The sequence below is a fragment of the Phalacrocorax carbo genome, chromosome 4, assembly GCF_963921805.1.
Source record: "Phalacrocorax carbo chromosome 4, bPhaCar2.1, whole genome shotgun sequence".
Lineage (NCBI taxonomy): Eukaryota > Metazoa > Chordata > Aves > Suliformes > Phalacrocoracidae > Phalacrocorax > Phalacrocorax carbo.
In genome coordinates, this window is record NC_087516.1 from 29,895,878 (window position 1) to 29,914,856 (window position 18,979).

At 36.6% G+C, this 18,979-nt stretch overlaps 1 protein-coding gene across 15 annotated transcripts in view; it reads left to right on the forward strand.

Moving 5' to 3' along the window:
- DCUN1D4 (defective in cullin neddylation 1 domain containing 4) overlaps positions 1–18,979 on the forward strand; it is a 204,734-nt gene that overhangs the window by 164,907 nt on the left and 20,848 nt on the right. For 4 of the 15 annotated variants that reach the window (XM_064449410.1, XM_064449411.1, XM_064449426.1 and 1 more), the window contains 4 exons: positions 7,613–7,683; positions 8,610–8,649; positions 14,502–14,531; positions 15,813–15,927. The exons of 1 other annotated variant lie outside the window; for it this stretch is intronic. In XM_064449410.1, coding sequence (XP_064305480.1) covers positions 7,613–7,683; positions 8,610–8,649; positions 14,502–14,531; positions 15,813–15,927 — 256 coding nt within the window. Of the gene's footprint in view, positions 1–7,612; positions 7,684–7,979; positions 8,180–8,609; positions 8,650–12,393; positions 12,478–14,501; positions 14,532–15,812; positions 15,928–18,979 lie in introns of those variants that run through there. 10 more of the 15 variants (XM_064449412.1, XM_064449414.1, XM_064449415.1 and 7 more) reach the window with 8 other exon arrangements.

Below are 18,979 nucleotides of genomic sequence, written 5' to 3' on the forward strand. Positions count from 1 at the left end.
CATAAACTTTCCTTTTTTTCTGTTGCAAACGTTTGCTTAGAAGTTTCTTGCAACTCCAGTAACTATAACTGGAAATGTCTTCTCCGTGCAAGGCCATGAGTTAGACAGGTCTTACTCTTACTGCTTCTCTTCATTCTTTTGTATCAGGACGAGATTTCATTTGTGTAATTGCAGCACTTGATTTAAATTTATTTTTGCCTTAGTAGTTTTTGTGGTCGCTTTAAGTGAATTATTAATCCTGTATTTTCTTTACCTTTTCCCCCTTTACTTTAGAAATACTGAAAACAAAGACTTTGGGCTTTTTCAAAGCATTATTTCCTAGTTTTGTTTGTGTCTTCAAGCAGAAGAGGAAAATTTGCTTAATTTGTCTGGCCTGTGCTTGCCAAAAAGCATTGCACTAGGAAGTATGGCACACCCTATGGAAATGTACAACTCTTGTAACCAATTTAAATATTAGAGCATTTAATAGCGTGGTTATTTCTTCTACAATAAGTAAGGCTACTAGCAAGCTTTGAGCAGAACCCTTATTTTAAATGTGCCGGTATTTTTCTTATACTGTCTGATTAAGCTGTTGTGTTTAAAATCACAGGTCTGAGGTTAAACAGAATTTCTACTTTTGGCTTATAAAGAGATAGAAATAACTACCAGTTTGCTCAGTGTTTTTTGGTTATGTATAGCTGTGTATATATATAAATATATACATATAAATATATACATATATATATATTGTTGTTAGAGCCTACAAGGCTTTAGCTTGCCCTGGGGAACCAGGTGGTGTGATCCATGCTTCTGTGTCACTTGATGCAGACGTGTGGCTGCACAGACCCTGGGACTCTGTCTACTGCAGCTGCCCATTAGCTGTAGATTACTGCTTCCCTTGCTCTACTGGTAAAATGGTTTGTAGGAGCACTTTCTAATCCCCTCAGCCAAATGTATCTGGGTTAGCTCTTGCCACTTACTTAAATTGGCTAAACTGACAGGGTTGATTTGTTTGCCTGAAGTGGATTAGGGAACGCGCCCGTGACCTCTGCTGCTGGCAGACCTGTGGGGTCTGTAACTTTTGGCAGAGAGCAAGAAGCAAACAGCTGGGGCAGTAATGCTTTTGACTGGCATAGCTGTTTCTAGGCTGTTGCAGATCCATCGTGATGTATACCAGATCTGCATGGTGCTGGATACCTTAGTAGCACGTACTTGACAGGATTGCATTTCTGCTGAATTAGCTAGAGCACGAGATACAAAGTTTTTATTAGCTTTATGCCCTTTGTAGGATGACAGATGACACCTAATCTGGCATGAAGTTAAGAGTAGTGCTGGCAAGCAACTCTCAGGCCATAGCAGCCAATGATGCAAAACTAACTCACTGACGCTTTTTTGAATTAATTTGATGGTAGAGTAAGAGTTAGGCTGGATGAACATTTTGCATTGAGTCAATGCAATCTCTGTGTTTCTGCCTCTGCGCTTGTCAAGTGCAAAGTGGGTGTAAAATTTGTTCTGTATTAAATGCTTTGTAGCTTAATTTCCTATGCTCTTGAATTGTAGACTGAAAGAATGTCTGTAACATGGAATCACTGAAATGCTGTTTGATTTGGTAATACACGCTTTAGAAATAGATTTAAATTGGCTCTAATTATCCACTGCTTTTACTCATTCTTTTCCAGTTGTGGCTGGTCACTCCAGCTTTATTATATTCTGGAAGGAATCTCCATTATGAATGCTTATCAAATACACTCAGTAGGAATGCAACTGGTATTTGCAACAACAGAAACAGATGTTTTGCATCAGAAATACACTTTGTGTTAGGTCTTTTCTACAAAAAACAAAACACCCAACCAACACCAACACCCGCCCAACAAAACAAATCCCCCAAACCCCCCACGAGCCAGTGTGCAGGGGTTTTTATCCTCTATGTTAGTATAGCATACATTAGCAGAGCTCTTACTTGTTCAATTTAAAGTAAATGGAAATGCATTCAAACTAAAGTAACAGTTACACAACTTTTGCACTGCTTAAATTGTTTTAAAATTCTTAATGAACTTTAAACTGCAATAGCTCTTTTTGTAAACAAGCCTTCATATCAGGGTACTTTTTAAATACCTAGGTAGAATAAGGATTTGCTCTTACAGGCGAAAAAAAGATTAATGCTTTTCTCTATCTATGTAGCATGCAGTAATTTTAAAATATTTTGTTGCAGGTGAGTGACTGATTACACATGGTAATACCAAGTGTTAGAGTTGAATATGAATATCTACCTTAAAATAATGTGTTTTTTAGTGTGGTCATTTCAACTGCATTTTTGTGAGTTTTTTTTTAAATAACACACTCTGTGTTTTGCTTTGGAACACTTTAGGCTGTTGTGTTTGGAAAATGTACAGAAATTTGTGACTGTGGGTTCAGATACCACTGGTGTCAGCAGTAGCTCTGAGCTTGGTGTGGCTCTGTATGCACGCGTGCAGGAGAAACGTCCTGCAGCACCATGTCTTCAGCTCTAATGGCTAGCTCCTGTTGCTCATCAAGCTACGATGGGTCATCCCACTTCTCTTTCCTTGTGATTGCATGTCCTACCGTCCAGGCTGGAACTCTGTTTTCCTTACTTTCCTTACTTTCTGAATGACGTGCTATGTTCAACCCCACCAAATCAAGGGAGACCCTACTTTTCAAGCCTGTTCTTCTCTGCCTCCCCATGCCTGCGTGATGCTTGCTTTCCACAGGGGCTGGGAGAGAGGGCTCTTCTGCAGGCTGCCCCTGCTAAAGGGTGTTGCTGCCGGTGCGGAGTCAGCTACAGCCACATTGGAACTGAATTCTTAATCCTGTCTTTTGACAAGAATGCAGAGTCAGCTCCTAGCTGCTCAGTACTGCAGTTTGGCAGTCTCAGTTTTTAGTTGTGTTGTGATGTTTTTGTGTAAATGAAAATAAACCTGATGCACATTTTTTTGTTTTCTGCATTTAGTAAGGAATATAGAAATTCTGCTTCCTGAACAATAAGTATTGAAGGCTTTCACCAAATGTAGGTTTCAGATCTGAACTTCAGAGTTCATAAATCAATATAAATTGTCTTACTGTTAGGGTAATTCTGTAAGTAGACTACAGAGCATGAAATGGTGTAGTTCATAGAAGATTAGATGATTCTTTTTTTAAAGTTTATTTAAAACTAATTAAGAAGGCAGTCCTTTGAGCTATTATTTTGAGTACTACTACAAGTTTTTTTCATTTCTATTATTTCAAATCAATTAAATAAAAGTAAAAGCATCAACATTCCATTTTAATTTTCAGGAATGAGTCTGACAAGTATGTGTTTTTCTGTCTAATTTTTTTCTGAGAAGATTACAGAAAATTACCCATGATATTTGTAATGAGTCAGGTATATCTTAGCAGTAATTAAAATTACTGCTACGACTACTTCCATACTTAATTTTTAATACAGAGTTGTATCCATAGCATTTATATGGCATGTCTGTCTAGGATAAATATTTTTAGAGCTACTGTTATTGTGAGATTTTTGTACAGATTTTCTGTTTGCTCAGAAAAATAATCTAGAAGCTTTTAAACAAATGTTGGAGGCAGCTGCTGATCTGGTTTAGTACTATTGTTATTTTTTTACCAGGTTTTTAGTAGATTGCAGTGTACCCTCTAGCTGTGTTTTGTCCAAGCTTTGAAGTGATAATTTTGACAGCAGGAACTAGTTAAAACTTTTGTTCAGGCAGGTATGTGTCTATATGTAAGTACTTAGGTAGAAATACTCCTTTTTTTTTTCTTTACTATTAATTTGTGGTTTTATCTGAATAGTTTGGCAACACGTCATTCCCTCCAATAAAAAATTGACTTGACCTTTTAAAGTTTTTTCATTTTAAATAGGAAAGTAGAGTATTCAAGTTCAGTTCACCTGTATAATTTGTTTATATTTAAGATACATTGAGTTTTTTGTTTGTTCATGTGCTTTACATGTTTGTGTTAATGAGGAGGTATAGAATGATTTTTTTCTAGTTTGTTATGGAAGTAAGCCCAGCTAGCTGTTGCTTCTTTTGCCTCTCCATAACTGTCAGGTCCAGAGCATAAGCATTAATCTATAATATTTTAAAAGTTATTTTTAAACTGTTTGCTTTTTACTTTGAAATTGTATATGATTGGGACTAATTGACTAATGCAGACTTTAACATTTAACGTTAAGTGCTAATGATAAACTGCAGACAAGGTTTAAATTCCATGATATTAGGTTGGCTCTGGCATTTCTTTCCTTTCCAGATTCTGGATTTGCAATTACTTTACTCAGATATGGTTTTTTTTCTTTAACTGTTACATTCTGAATTATTGAAAAGTATTTAATACCATTTGGAATTTCTATTACTTCAATCCTCCCTAAAGATAAGCTAACATCTGCATGAAAAAGAATTTAATCAACAAAATATGTACGCTTGTTTGACATAGATCTCTTAAAGTCTTAGCAAACATTCCAGCACATCTCTTTTCAGTATTCATGAAGCAAGCAGGTTTCCTTCTGATCTCAGGTCAATAAACTGTGTGGTACTTTGCTATAAAATATTTTTTTCTGCAGGAAAAAACCAAAATATTTTCAGACCAATTCATGTGCTTTGGAACTCTTGTATTTGGGTGAGAAATAGCTTAATGCATCATGGCTTTCTTCATGTAAAGCTCATACAGCCAGCTGTTGACTGTGTAGCTTCATGTGATGTATCACTCCTCCCATAGTGGGGGACACTTGATTTAGCCTCAAGGGACTAATTCGCTCCCACTTGGAAGGACTCTCCTGTTTCTTGCCCTAACTCTGCTTATCTGGTGTTACATCTCCTTGGTGATCCCATTCAGACCACTGGGGTGGCAGGGTTTGTTAGTTTATATCCTTTGTGGGTAAGACTCTTGGGTTTGTGGGCTGACCAAGGGGGTCAGGCGGGCACGACTCAGAGGCTGCATGAGCACGTGTGGAGGGGAGAGCGAGCTGTTCCTGAAGCATGCAGTTGCAGCCAGTTGTCGAATCACTTGCTTGTCGTGTAAACTACACCATTGTCCCTTTGCTAATTTTCAAGATAGTGTTATTTGAGCCTGGGAAGTATTTTTTTTTTATTTTATTCTTTTTCTTAAAAACATTGGCTTTTCAATGGCATAGGATGCTTTATGTATCTTCCTTGCAATATAGGGATAGCAAACACTGTGACCAGTTCAGAAGGTGACCTGAGCTGTAATTTAACTTACCTAATTCATCGGCTGCTGCTTGTATTTGCTTTTACAGCACTTACTGTAAAAGAAGCCTATTTTTGGTTTTGGATGATATCCTTACTTTGCAAGCTTCCCCTGTGGAAGACAAAACTCTGGACTCTGGTCTTCCACATTCATATTGTTAAACCAAACCTTGTGGAACTAAGATGTGATGCTTGTTCTATGAGAGCTGTAAAAGGTATTTGTGTAACCCCTCTTAAGTCCATCACATAATTACATAACCTATTTTTGAAGTAACAGCTTAAAATTGTAAGGGTATTTCCAGTGGATGTGCGAAACATACTGGTATGAATGAAGTATTCTGAAGTGACTAGGAATGTTTTATTTCAAGGGTGATATAATCCTAATTTGAAAGTATTTATTCTATTATTTTAGATGGTACTGTTAAAAACGACTGATATTAGTTTAGAATAAAATATTTGCTCAGTGTTCTCAGCTTGTTACCTCCAGGTATAACTGGTTTCTCTAAAGACTCATGGTCTTTGTGGATTTTAGGCTGAGCAACAGGGGAAATTTTAAAATTCATATTCCAGAAAGCTTAGACTGGCCTGGCAGTTAACAAAATATTTTTTTCCTTTTAATCTTGTCCTTCTCAGAATGGATTTTATGTTTTGCCCCCCACCCCCCGTCTTTTTTTAAATTGCTTTGTGTTGAACTGAAGGTTGGCTAAGAAACTTGGGGTTGGTTATTTTTTTGTTTTTGCAGAATGGTTCTGCTTAGTATTGTTTGACTAGCAAAAATGGAACTTTACTGAGCACTTAATGCAGGAAAAAATCTAGCAGCCTGTTAAAGATGCATGATCTTCCTATCATATCTTGGTAAGAAGATCTGATTGCCTTTGGCGTCATATAGATAAGTATATCTAAAGTTGGAAGCTCCATCTTTGGCACTTCTGACTTACAGAAATTGTATCGCTGCAGTGGTGGATTGGGGACAATACATTAAGAAATAAGTAGCAATTAGTGAAGTGATATTCTTTAGTGAACATAATAAATGAAATGTATGATTCCTAAAGGTGTCTTTTGAAAATTTTTTTTTTATTCACTGTAACAAGAGCATTCCATAAGGATGTGTGTAACACAGCAGGCAGTTCCTCCAGATCCACCTTTTGACTTCATAGCAGTGTGGTTCATACACTTGGGGATCTGGTATTTAATCAATCATGACTGTTGATTATCCTTAGATTCTGGATCATCTTAAGTGTATTTTGAGAGCATTAATTTGAAATGCTAGGGATGAAAATGTGGGAATTATGATTTTGACCTTTGCATCTTGTATCATCTATTGGGCAAAGCCAAATTAAATGTCTCACACTGGAAATGCTTAAACGCATTAACTGGGTGGCGGCACTAGGCACATACAGTTTTCATGTGCAGAAGAATTTTGCTTGAAATACTTTACTTGTCATATAGTACTCGTCTCTATTTAATTAGAGTGTTTTTGCACACGAATTCTAGTGGGGTAGCTAATTTAGTTTAAATGGAAATATTGTATAGCAGTTGGCTGTCTTTGGTCCCTGTCAGCTGGTGTGTGTCCAGCTTCTGAGATTCTTGTTGGCTTGCGTGCTCTCTGGCTGGATCACAGTTGATCTTTTTTGTAAATGGCTTATTTTCCAATTTTGTCCTCAACACAGTTCAGGCAAAAATAGGGGATTTAAAAGAATATAGAAAAATTAGTTTGTCACTTTTTTGCAACTGAAGCAAACTCAAGTGTTTTATTTTTAGAGCATGGAAGCAAAGTTAACATCTATGCTGTGGCTTCTTTTATGAAGTGTCAGAATATTTTATTTTTGGTTTTATTGGCTCTGGTCTTAACAGCTGCTGTATTGTGACCTTTGGTTCGTTGTACAAAAGTCATGTTTCAACTGTGTAAGTGTAGTCCAGTCACTTAGTTTTGCAAGGAAATTAGTATAAAGGCAAGTACGTCTGTATTAATGAAATTACCTTTTTTAAAACCTAGTATTTTTAGTAATGATTTTAGAATGTTGCATGCTACTTAAATTGGTTTTGGATAGGTGGAACAGAAGGACTGGATGGCATGGAAATTATTATTCCCAATTTAAAGGAAAAACATTGTACATATTTAAATTTTTGTTTTAAAAATATAATTAAGTATATAGCTATAGTTCTCTTTTGCTGAGGGTCATCCATGCCTTAAGAAAAATGTGTATATGAGGGATATCTTTTGCAGATTTTGCTTACTGATTCCATTTGGTGTTGAAAATGTTGATGCTGAGCAAGTGTTGAGATGGCTTTTATTTTTCAGTTGTGATTTTATTAAATGACCAGAACATATGAAGATCTTGGTTGCAACAGCTGGAAACCAGAGAGTTTAAAACAACTTCTCTCTTTTTTTTTTTTTTTTTTTTTTTTTCCCCCTCTAGATTTTCAACTGAATTCTCACCTATCAACACTGGCAAATATTCACAAGATTTACCACACCCTCAATAGGCTGGTAATGACTTGCCATTTTCTCTCAGCAGAATAGCTAGGGCTTTAGGCCAGAATGTTTTGTGATTGAAATCATTAAATTTTTAAAAACTATGGCTGCCTTTTTGTATGAGAGGCTGTTGGTTTTGAATCCATTAAGAGATAAGCAGTATTAGTAAAAGGTGAAAGATTATACTCCATGGGTCAGAGTGGAGATGGAGCACTGTTCACTGCAATATTGGATTTAGATGTTGTCTCCATAGAAGCTTTCCTAGATATATCAAATAATGGTAATCATCGTCGTTATCCAATTTCTTACAGTTCTTGTGGAAAACATTGAATGAGCAAGCTGTCCTCTTACAACCATGCAAAGAGTGAAACAAGATATTTTTTGAAGACTGCCCCTGCTTGTTTGCTGTGCATTTACATTTTGTTTTATTGCAACTGTAGCTGGAAATGCCAATATGTCTTCTGTTTGTACACTGCAAATTTAGTGGAAAAGATACTGCCTTAAAAAGGGGGTAACTTGTTTTCATAATCAGTATTCTTTAGAATAAATATGTGTATTTGCCCATAAGGAAAGCCATTTCTGTGGTAAATGGGAAATTCAATCCTTCTAATGATGTATTTATCAATTGAATTGTTCGATACAACAATACAATATTGCCTGTCCAATGGATAATTATTTCTACTCTTGAAACGTAGTTTGATATGGTTTTGATTAAAAAATTTTTTTTTAAATTATTTAAATAGTATCCTTGAACTTTTTAGATAAATTTGCAAGAGTAACTTTTTAGATAAATATGAATGAAAACACAAAGGCTCTGCAGCCTTAGATAGAAGCTCCTTAAGTAATTAAGATGAATGTTGATATCAAATAAAGGTTAAAAACATTACTGATCAGTGAAGATCACCATCTTGCTTAACTGTATCATTCCTACTCTCTTGCAGAATCTGACAGAGGACGTTGGTCAAGACGATCACCAGACAGGTATTTAGTAGGGATGTAGTAGAAATAGATTGAAACAATTTAAACACGCTTCATCAAAGAAGTCTCTCTAACATAATTGAAAATTATATCTTAGAAAGCTAAGGGGGGTTTTAGAGAACAAGTGCCAGGATTTTTTAAAGTTTTCTTCAAAACAGGTGGTTGGGCTTTTAATTTATCCAGTTGTGAAGGTCTCGCACAGGTTTCAGCAGTATCTCTCATTTTACTATTTCTCAGTGTAAGTACTTTAGAAGACTTAATGAAAAATTTCTCTCACTCCTTGGACTCAACCTACTAGACTAGCAGAATATCTGTGTTCTTCCAGTGTTTTGACTCTTGAAAGAGCATTAGTGAGATCAGAGCAGAAGCAAGACCTCTTGTGGGTATTCTGATGCCTGTCACCGAGTTTAAATGCTGTGCTCCAAACAGTCCAGCTTTTTTCTTGAGTGGTTTTTGATGCCGGTTGTTCCTGTTTCTTGTGCAGATTTTCAGACAGTGTCTAAAAGCGATTTATTAGAACAGATCTGTTTTCGTTCAATAAAATGTCATCATTTTTCAAGGCCTTTATCTCAGGTGCCTGGTATTAGCTTGTCGTCATTCTTGATTCATCAGCATTTGTGCTTTGTGACTTGATATCTTGCAACATTTGTTACCTCCTTTGTGCTTGTTACTTACGAGCTGGCATCTTCCTTGATTTCTTTTTCTTCCTTCCTTTCTGTGTTTCAGGCATGGTACCTAAGGAGGAGGAAAATAACTTACTGGCTTCAAGCCCTGATCACTCAGCAGAACTGTTCTTTAAAAATGACCATATCTGTCCTACCATCTCTCTTAAAGTTTTTCTCTACCCTGAGGTCCTGGCTGTTTGCTGATGTTACCTTGAGCGCTTAAGAAAGTGGAGAGAGCTGTCAGCTCCTCCTGGAGATTTCTGGGACAAACGTATAAATCTAGCACACTCTCTTAGCCTAGAGCACTGAGAAGAGGTGCATAGGACTGCATTGTTTGGGATCGGGCAGAGCTCACTTAGGGCCTCTGTACCTTCCTCCATACTGTGACAGGTGACTTTGTTTCATAGTTAAACTATCTTACCCTAGCCACAGAAGTCTTCTATCAAATATTTTCTTTCAGTGTGGTTAGTGATTTGATACTTGAATTTAGCTGATCATGTAAATGAAAAACCTCTGCAAGAGATTGAGGCAGGTAGTTTAAGACAATCAGAGCTTTTATTGTCTGTATGTTAGAACTGATGTTCTCTCCCATCTCCTGATGGAGGCTTGGAATTTTCCCCTTTGTGATCCAGGTGCTCAAACTAAACACATGCCTACTGATTTCACATATGAAAATACATTCCATGATCTTTGTTTACTTTTTATCACAAAAAGCTGTTGTGAATATAAAGCATTGAGGTAGTCCCCTTTTGTCACTGATCAATCAATGAGTAGGCATGCTTGAGGTATTTGGAATTTGTCTTATCTCTTGCCCTAAAGGTCAGTATAAGAAATTAGCCTCAGAGCTCTCATTATCTCTATTGGAAGGTGTTTAAGCATGTTACTGGTTTTGATGAACCGCTTTATACTGACACTCATGGCCTGCATTATGCTGTTTGAATTAAGCTGTTTCAAAAGCTTAAACTTGCCATTGAAAGAGTTTAGGCACAAAATCTCAGTGAAGAGTGTAATTTTTTACAATAGTTGTAAAAGAACCTTTCAAACCTAGACCAAGTGTGAAATGAGAACTGAAAGTAGAGGTTGATACTGGCAGGCTCCTCATCTTCAAATTTCATTCCAGTAATTCTTAGCTTCTGCCCTGTTTTCTGTCTCCTTGTATAAAAAGATGAAGCCCCAATGTTTGCATAACTTCCAGGCAAATTCAGTAGAAATGTATGCTTGGTTTTCCTCATAAGAGGACAAATATACATGCAAGGAGCTATTTTAGCCATTGTGAATATAGTGCAATGAAGTCTCCCATGTAATTTTCTAGGGGACTTGACACTTCTGAAACATCTTACTGGAGACCCTTATGTAAATCTAAAAAGAATTACTTTTGCAACTTGTTTGATTTTGATGTACCTAAATTTTAGGAACTTCTCTTTTCTAGTATTACCGACTGCATAGTAAGAAGCGTCAAGACCCATCAGTTTTGTTACACAATTTATAGAACTGCATAGATGTTGTGAATTTGAGGTTCTATGTCCAGAACTCATTTGACAGTCATGTTAATAACTTTGTTGCAAAATAATTTTTTTTTTTGTTATATACTCTGAATCTTCTGGAGCAAGCCTTATCCTTGAAGATTACTATTCGTTTTCTGTCACAACTATCCTGGTTAATGTTATTACATTGTGGGCCCTGGTTTTGGGATGACTTAATAAATACATACCTAAATTCTGTTGAGATTTCTAAAAGCTATTTAAAAATCCTGAGTATTTCAATTTTAGGTTAGTATTTATAATGAGCTTTTAATGCATATTACATTTATTTCAAAACAGTTGTTTCTGAGCTAACAGTAAATGTACTGGACATCTAAATTGCTTAGAGAAGATATAATTTGCTTAAAGTATTAGCCAGATTTCTTTTTTTTGGAACCAGATCTTAAGTATCTAAGAGCTAAAGGGTGTTAGTTTCAAAATTTCTTCAGTGATTTGGGAGCTAAGATGTATTGCACTTCCAAATTCCAGTCGCCTATAATGATTACAGTCTCATAAAATGTGTTAGCATTCAGCATGCATATATATCTAAAAAATAAGGTAGGCTGTAAATGTGTCATGGGCCTTTGCCTTTTCAGCTGTTTGTATGCATTAACTTGGAAAACCCTCTCTCTAGAATTTGAAATAATAGTTGGTTTTATGTCATAACTGCAAATCTAGCAACTTCTTAAAAGCGTGAAGTCATGATTTGGTTATTAAATTGTGACTTATTTATCTATCCAGACTAAAATGTCTTTAAACGTAGAAGTACATGTCTTGTTGTCACCTGGCTTATTTAAAAGAATGAGGTGTAATGTCTTCAACAAAAACAAGGCTTTATTGCTGTTCTTGAAGCTTGTGGGGGGGGAAATTACTTTTGCCTCTGTTTTTTGTTGCTTTAGAGAAGAAAACCCTCTTGAGTCCAAAGGAATTTTGTAGTGTGGAATTCAAGATAGAGAAGATTATTTTTTCTTTTACAACACTGCAAGTTGTTTGAAGTTTTGATGAGTATCTTAGTTTTCTCATCTTGTATCTGAAAAATTATGATTGTTAACTGTGCTTGTGGTGGTCTTGTCGCATCATTAAGTGAGCAGCTATCTTTCCAATTGCTTCAGCATTCACAGTTTCTAATTATTTTTCCTTTGAAATGTCCCTCTACTTAAGCATCAGAAGAGCAGGATTGTTCACAGGCATTATCTAGAGAGAAGGTGAAAATTACATGTCTGTAGGCCACTTCTGTAGGGACACAGCTTGTAGAATTCTTATTTATTGACCTCTTGTTTTTTCTTTTTTTGTTTGTTCTGGTTTTGTTGCTATTCTAGGAATGTCCCTCCCTTGTGGTGATTATCTTGCATATTGTTTTAATTTTCTTAGGGTGAACTTTAGCTCTTGAGTTGGTATTTTCCTTTGGTAGCTTTGTCTCCTGCAAATTTGGAAGTACTGCATAGAACGTTTGGCAAACAACATTTATACTCGGCAGGCTTTTGGCTGATGGTGGCCTATTCAGCAGCCATTTGGAGGCTCTACCTTGCAAATGCTAGCTTCAAGTGTCAAAAAAACAGTGAGAACTAGGAAGGTTCTGCCAATCTTGAGTTGAGACCCAGGAGTAAGAAACTTTGAAGATAATCACATCAGAGAAGCTGCGCTCGGTAAGTAAAGTTCCTGTCAAACTTTGCATGAAATCAGAGGGAGCTGCATGTTCGTTTGCAGATGATCAGACCTTTGAACAGTGAAATTAGTTATGAAAGGGTAGACCTAGAAACTACATTTAGAATTAGAGCTCTGTATGGAAAAGGGTAATATTGATGCTACTTAGTGAGCTATACTGTAAAATAAGAAATTGCAAGAATTTAAACAAAAAAAGCCCAAACTCTGATAGTTTTTAGCTTTAGATGGAAATAAAAGAAATATTCTGCTGGTTTAACTTTCACAGTATGTTACACAGAAATTAAAACTGCCCTTCAAATTCAGTGTACTGATTCTAATAACAAAAGGAAATACTTTCAAAGTAACGTTCTTGTACTGTGTTTTTAGTAGTTTAGAGATCATTCAACAGTTAAAACATCAAAGACTTGGTCCAAACCTCAGTTATTAAGATGTTAAATCTCTGAAAGCATGTACAAATGTGTTTGTCCACCTGGTGTCTGTGTTGTGTGTGTGTGTTTGTGCGTGAAGGGGGTGTACATGTGCATTTAACAGCCACTTACAATTTCCGAGCTATCTGTTTTCTTCCCTTTTCTGTCAGTTTGAGAACTGCAACTAGATACATTCAAACCAAGAAAGGGTACCAGTTTTTCATATGAGTCACTGGAGAAATTGGGTTCTGGTGAATTCTGTGCTCAGTTTAAGCCTTTAAAACAAGTTCAGCCATCTTCCTAAAAATGTCCAATCATTGGACAAGGCTTCAAGGAAGACTACAAGGAAAAGAATTCAAGCAGGAATTCTTGGGTTAAATTCTTTGGTTTGTATGGGGTTGCAGATCTGACAAAATTATTTTCTTGTCTATAACTTCTATTTTTACTTTTTAAAATTTATTTTCGTCTTTTGCTCTGCTTCTTTTTTCACAAAGGCCTTCCCAGTCAAATAACCAGTAAACTGGAGAAACCCGGGGGGGGGGTGTGGAGTTGGCGAGTTTTCTTGCATTTTATCAGCATCCAATGCCTGTGGCCATCATGAAGAGATATATTTTTTTTTTAAATAGAAAGGCATTTAAAAAAAAAAAATCAAGTTTCTCTCAAAGGAATGAGATAGCTACAGGTTGTACTCAAGTACATACATTTTTTCCAAAAACAGGTGTTCATTAGCACACATTTTCATTTATTAAGTTTAGTGTGTTGTCTGAGTCTGCTGGCTGTCTCTAGCCATCTGTTAAGTTCTGCTGTCATCTTAAGTGTTTTTAGTTTATGTAGATTTAAAAAAATACTGGCAGAGTCTTTAGAAACTTGATCTAAAGAGCCATAAAGCATCGCATTTTCAATAACTTATGGGAATACAATTTTGCAATATAATTAATTTGTAAATATTATCAGATGGAACAAATGACATTCAGCAGGTCAGGTTCCTCAGTAGTAGTAAAATGCATCGGGTGTACTATGAGTTTTTGATGGTGTCTGGCTTGCCTGTTTCAAATATATCTGATATTGGTGAGAAGAAGGTAAATATTATTGTTGATTTCCTTTTGTAAGGTATTCTAGACAGTGCTTCTAGAAGTATATTATTCTGACACAGCCATTATGATTTTTTCATGTGACAGTAGTTTATGGAGTATAATGCTTGGAAGTTTCCTTTTTTTAAATAACTAGTTAGATTATAATTTGAATTTACATACTGTACTGGGAGGATGCTGGGAGTGGGGGAGCTTCAGGAAAAAAAGAGAATATATAGGAAGACTTTTTGAATTGGAAAGAGTATTTCTTGAACTAGAGAGACTAATTTTCTTAATAGAAATTAATAGAAAGGTAAGAGTAAAGAAGGCACACTACATTGAAAAGCTTTTTTAGTTGAAACCAAATTAGTTCATCTTGATGTAAAGACTGGTTTGAACATCTTGACTAATACTAGAAAAATTCGTACTTTCATATGCATAATAGTTTCAGTGCATGTTTAAAATAAAGTACATGTAGCAAAGCCTGTGAGGCTGTAAGGTTCCTTACATGTGTTTCTCCTATAACAGGAGAGAGGCTTTCAAAGATACGAAGAATAGGTAAGCAAAAGATTGCCGTTAGTATTTGTTGGGAATTGGGCCTCTGATTTCAGTCTGCTCCTTTGGTGTCAAAAAGTAGTCAAAGTATTATTTCTTGTTTCTGTGCTGTGATTTAAAATCAAAGATTTTGTGGGCATCTTAATAAAACATAGCTAAACTTGGATGCTGTTGAAGCTAAGTGAAGGTAGCTTAGGCATGCTGGAGTTCTTCATATTTTCTTGCAAGTTTCTTTGGCATCGCTTTGTGTCTGGATTTTTATACCTCACCTCTCTCTTCCTTTCCATTAAAAAAATCTCTGCGTAACAGTTGGAGCTTTGATAGCTCTTTGAGCTGCTCTTACACACATCTTTCTCAGGTGTCCATGAGGTCTTCAGTATATGAAAGTAGGACAAATTTTTGCCTGGAGTGTTAGCCTACTGTTTTCATGAGACAGTAAAGGCAATTTAACAACTTGCTGTGGTCAAAAGGGCTGTTCCTGTGCTCTTTCTTGTGCTAATGTACAGAAAGTTGTTATTCTTTTTTGCTTGGGTTAATTATCTGCAGGTTTGATGAGCTGGATTGGCACACTGAAGAGTCACCAGAGACATAGGAGTACATAGCTGAGAGAAGGGGAGGGAAAGACTGCTACTTGATCGGCATCAGTGTCTTGAATTGGCTGCTTCCTACTTGGCGACCTTTATTCTTTGAGAACTATCCAGTCCAAATGATACAGCCAGCTGCTTACTTCCCCCCCCCCCCCCCCCCCCAAGACAACAAATTAAAAAACAAACAAAACCTTTCCTACCCCTTGCTCTCTGTATCACAAAAAAAATTTGAGGCTTAAAAATAAAAAGGTTCTGTTTTCTAGAGGTAGGTGCTTTAGTTTTTGAGTCACGACTGTATTTCAGAAAGTAATGAACAACTCTTAGAGGTTCTGATTTGAAAAAATGACTAAAAATAAGGATGCCTTTTTGAGGATTTAAATACTTCTTCAGGATATTCTCAGTTCTTACCTGCTTCTCTCTACTTAGACTGAAGTAGTACTAGCACTACTGTACATTTTGGTATAGTACTTTTGGCCTTAACTGAAATCTGGTCATAGAACACGTAAAAGTGTTCTACATAGAACATGTAAAAGTGAGATGGATTTTGCTCTTGAAAGGAGACCATTTCTTTTGTAATTTTTAACTCCAATGACTTCCTCCCTTCCCTTCCCTTTGTAATATGCCTATTAGTGGACACAGTTTAACTGGTCTGCAACAGTTTCATTTCTGCTACTGGTGTTTTTAATTCCCTCTGTAGGAAGTCTCCGGTCTTGCAGTTCATCAGACTGCTTTAGTAAAGTGATGCCTCCAAGGAAAAAGAGGAGACCTGCAGCAGGAGATGATTTATCTGCTAAGAAAAGTAGACATGATGGGTATGTCATCTTACCATGAGCTAAGACTGATGGAATATCTAAAGTTGAATAGCTGATATGATCGTGTTTTTAAATACTAATGGAAATGGTATTCAAATTTGCTTGGTTTCTCAATGTGGAACCATAGCCTGTGATTGAACTGTGGGATACTGATAAGCACATCTAGGTTTAGTTTGCATCTCACCCTTTTCTAGTCGTACAAGAAGGTTGTAGGGAGCTTCTCCTTGCGCTAGTTTGCCAGTTGTAAAAATAGACATACTTGTTTGTTCAAAAACAACTTCTAAGAGACACGATAATATCTTCCTATATACATGCATAAGATCCGGATGGGGCATTCTCAATCTGCAGCCCGTCAGAAAAGTGAATTAGTTGTAGCTCCCACAGCTCTTATTTGAAGTCCTGCTAGTCTCTCCCTGTAATGTTGTGATTTGATGCTGGTCATGTAAGGGGAAGGTGGCGATTGCCCAGGCAAGGTGATAGCCAGTGGTGGAGTGGTGATCGAGGTGCTGCTGCTCAGCTTCCTCTGGGCAACAGAAGCACAAATGGGTTATAAATGTGTGCATGAGCAGCGTATTCTTTTGGCATAGGTGTTGCATAGCTGAGGCTTCTGCAAGTGTTGGATTTTCAGTATGTCTGTGTTCAGTCAGCCTCAGTGATTCAGAAACCATTGAATGTGCTCCTTGTGTGGAAGACATTTTAGTGCTATTTACCTGCACTAGATTCAGAACTTGTGGGAGTACAGGACTGTATACTCCTGCATAATAGGTGCAGGACTGTCCTGACGTCAAAATGTGACTTATACAGCCAGAAAGTTTGGTTGCCGCTGCGTCAGTCAGTAGAATTTGAGCTCTATTACATTCATGTATTACCAGTGACTCAGAAAACCCATGCTTCAATAACAGGTATCCTCAGGAAGGTAGAAAGATGCATTTCTTTTCTAAGTGTTAGCCTGAAATCAGGCTGGATGCTTTCTTGTTTATCCTCTAGCATGAGTAAGAAAAATACTGTTAACCAGATTAAGCCTCTGGTTATGCCTCTATAACTCCATTGTGCTTAAAAGGGTTGCACAGCTGTAGCTGCACTGGAATTTATTAAATGATCTGTTGATGCAGAAGAAGAAAGAGACTTCAACTCTCCCTTTCATTGCTTTGCATACATAATACTAGCAAGAACAGAACAGCAGTACATGTTCTTAATATTTTTTTTGTTGCTTCTCAGAAATAAAAAAATGTAAAAGCTAAATAGTTGATACAGGACATTACAGCTTACTCAGAGATCTGCATACAATATAGAAGTGAAATGAGGACAGAATGTTTCTAGAGTCTAAGCAGAGGTGTTAATGAAATTTAACTCTACCTTGGTTTGCCAAGACACTGATGGTAAAATAAAACAATCCAAACCCCCTAGAAGTAAGGTTGTCTGTAAGTAAGAGATACTGATTTGTGTAATTCAGGTAAGAAAATTATGAGAAACTGATATCTTACTCTGTCAGTAGTGTGTGTATATATATAAAATAATTTTTAAGAGCTTTTTGAAAGCATAACTTGAAGGAGGTTTTTTTATATCTGCCTTTCAGTTTCTAACTAATGGATCTAGTCTTCATTCTACTGCCATGTAAGGCTTTATTAAAAAGAAGACCTCAGCGTGCTTTTAGAAGTGGAGGTGAAACCAGTCTGCCCGTCATGGGCCACAGCAGAATATCTTTCTCTGATGTGGTTCCAATTTTTTTCTTACTTCTTAACTTCTGAAGGTTTTGGGGCTTTCTATGCTTCCCAGTGTATAAGTTTCTTTTGGTTTGGTCTTCAAGAAAACAGTTTTAATTCAGCATGACTGGCAATATGAAATAATTTGCTGAACATTCACCTCAGTCTTGGAGCTCTGTTTTCTTTCAAGGAGGGATTTCTTCAAATTTGGCTTATGCCCCTGTAACCTTCTGTGAACAAGTTAGACAAAAGAGCAAGCTGTCTCTCAGTTCCATGCTTGTTTGTCAGGCAGAGCGAATGCCTGTCATTTTTGGTCTTTGGAGGTCAAACATCTCAGTTTGTCAAGCAGAAATGAATCTGAAATCAGGAACCTCTACAGCAGTGTGCTGTAGCAGACCTTGTTATTTGCAAATAAGCCGTTTCCTCTTAGGTTGTATGCAGAGAATGCTCCACACAATAAAAACAGTATGGATAGTGCAATGCCAGCTTATAGAATAAGGGGCTTCTAGCCCCAGTTCTTTACCATTGCTTCTGTTTTCAAGGCAGACTTCCTAGAAGCTGCATACTAGTAACTCAGGATAAGCCTTCAAGGGACATTAGCCTGTGTGGATTTTATATTAAGCAAAAAAGGTACTCAGTGTTAGTTTTTGAATGTCTACTTTCAGTGAAAAGATATGATGTGTGTTCTTCAGAAGAGACTGTATTTCCTAACAGAGATGATTTGTCCATTTCAAATGCTTATGAAATGATGTAAGTTTTGTATGTTTCTCAGTTACAGTGGCAAACTCACAGGGGCAACATTAACAAATAAATTCAGTAATTTGAATCTCCTGTTTGCTTTCAGTGTGAAAACATTAGGTAGTAGTCTGAAGATTATCAAAGGAGTGCCACTGTTAGCAGTGTTATCACAGCTGAGACCAAATGTTGATGATTCCTCCCAGTTTGTCTGTACAAAGGAAATTTATTTTTTTTTTAATCCTTACATGGATAGTTTTGTTGGGTGATATTTTCAGTCTTCACTATTCACGGTATGTTCCTATATCTTCAGTTATTAAAGTAATATTTCTGTGATATGTATTCTTTCCAGAAAGTTTATTTCAGCAGGGCTCTGTGCTGAAAGACCAGATGATTTCTAAAGGCTCTTAAACTCATAAACTTAAACACATCTGATACCGTGGAGCCTGTAAGAGCCTTCACCCTCAGTTCCAGGCTGTTAGGAATACTGCCTCATCGTGGAAGGATTAGTGGAATAATGACACTGGCTATTGAGAAAAACATTTATAGGAACAAATCTAGTTGTTAGTGAAGTTATTTGGAAATGCTGGTTTTGTGCATAGACTGATTATGGA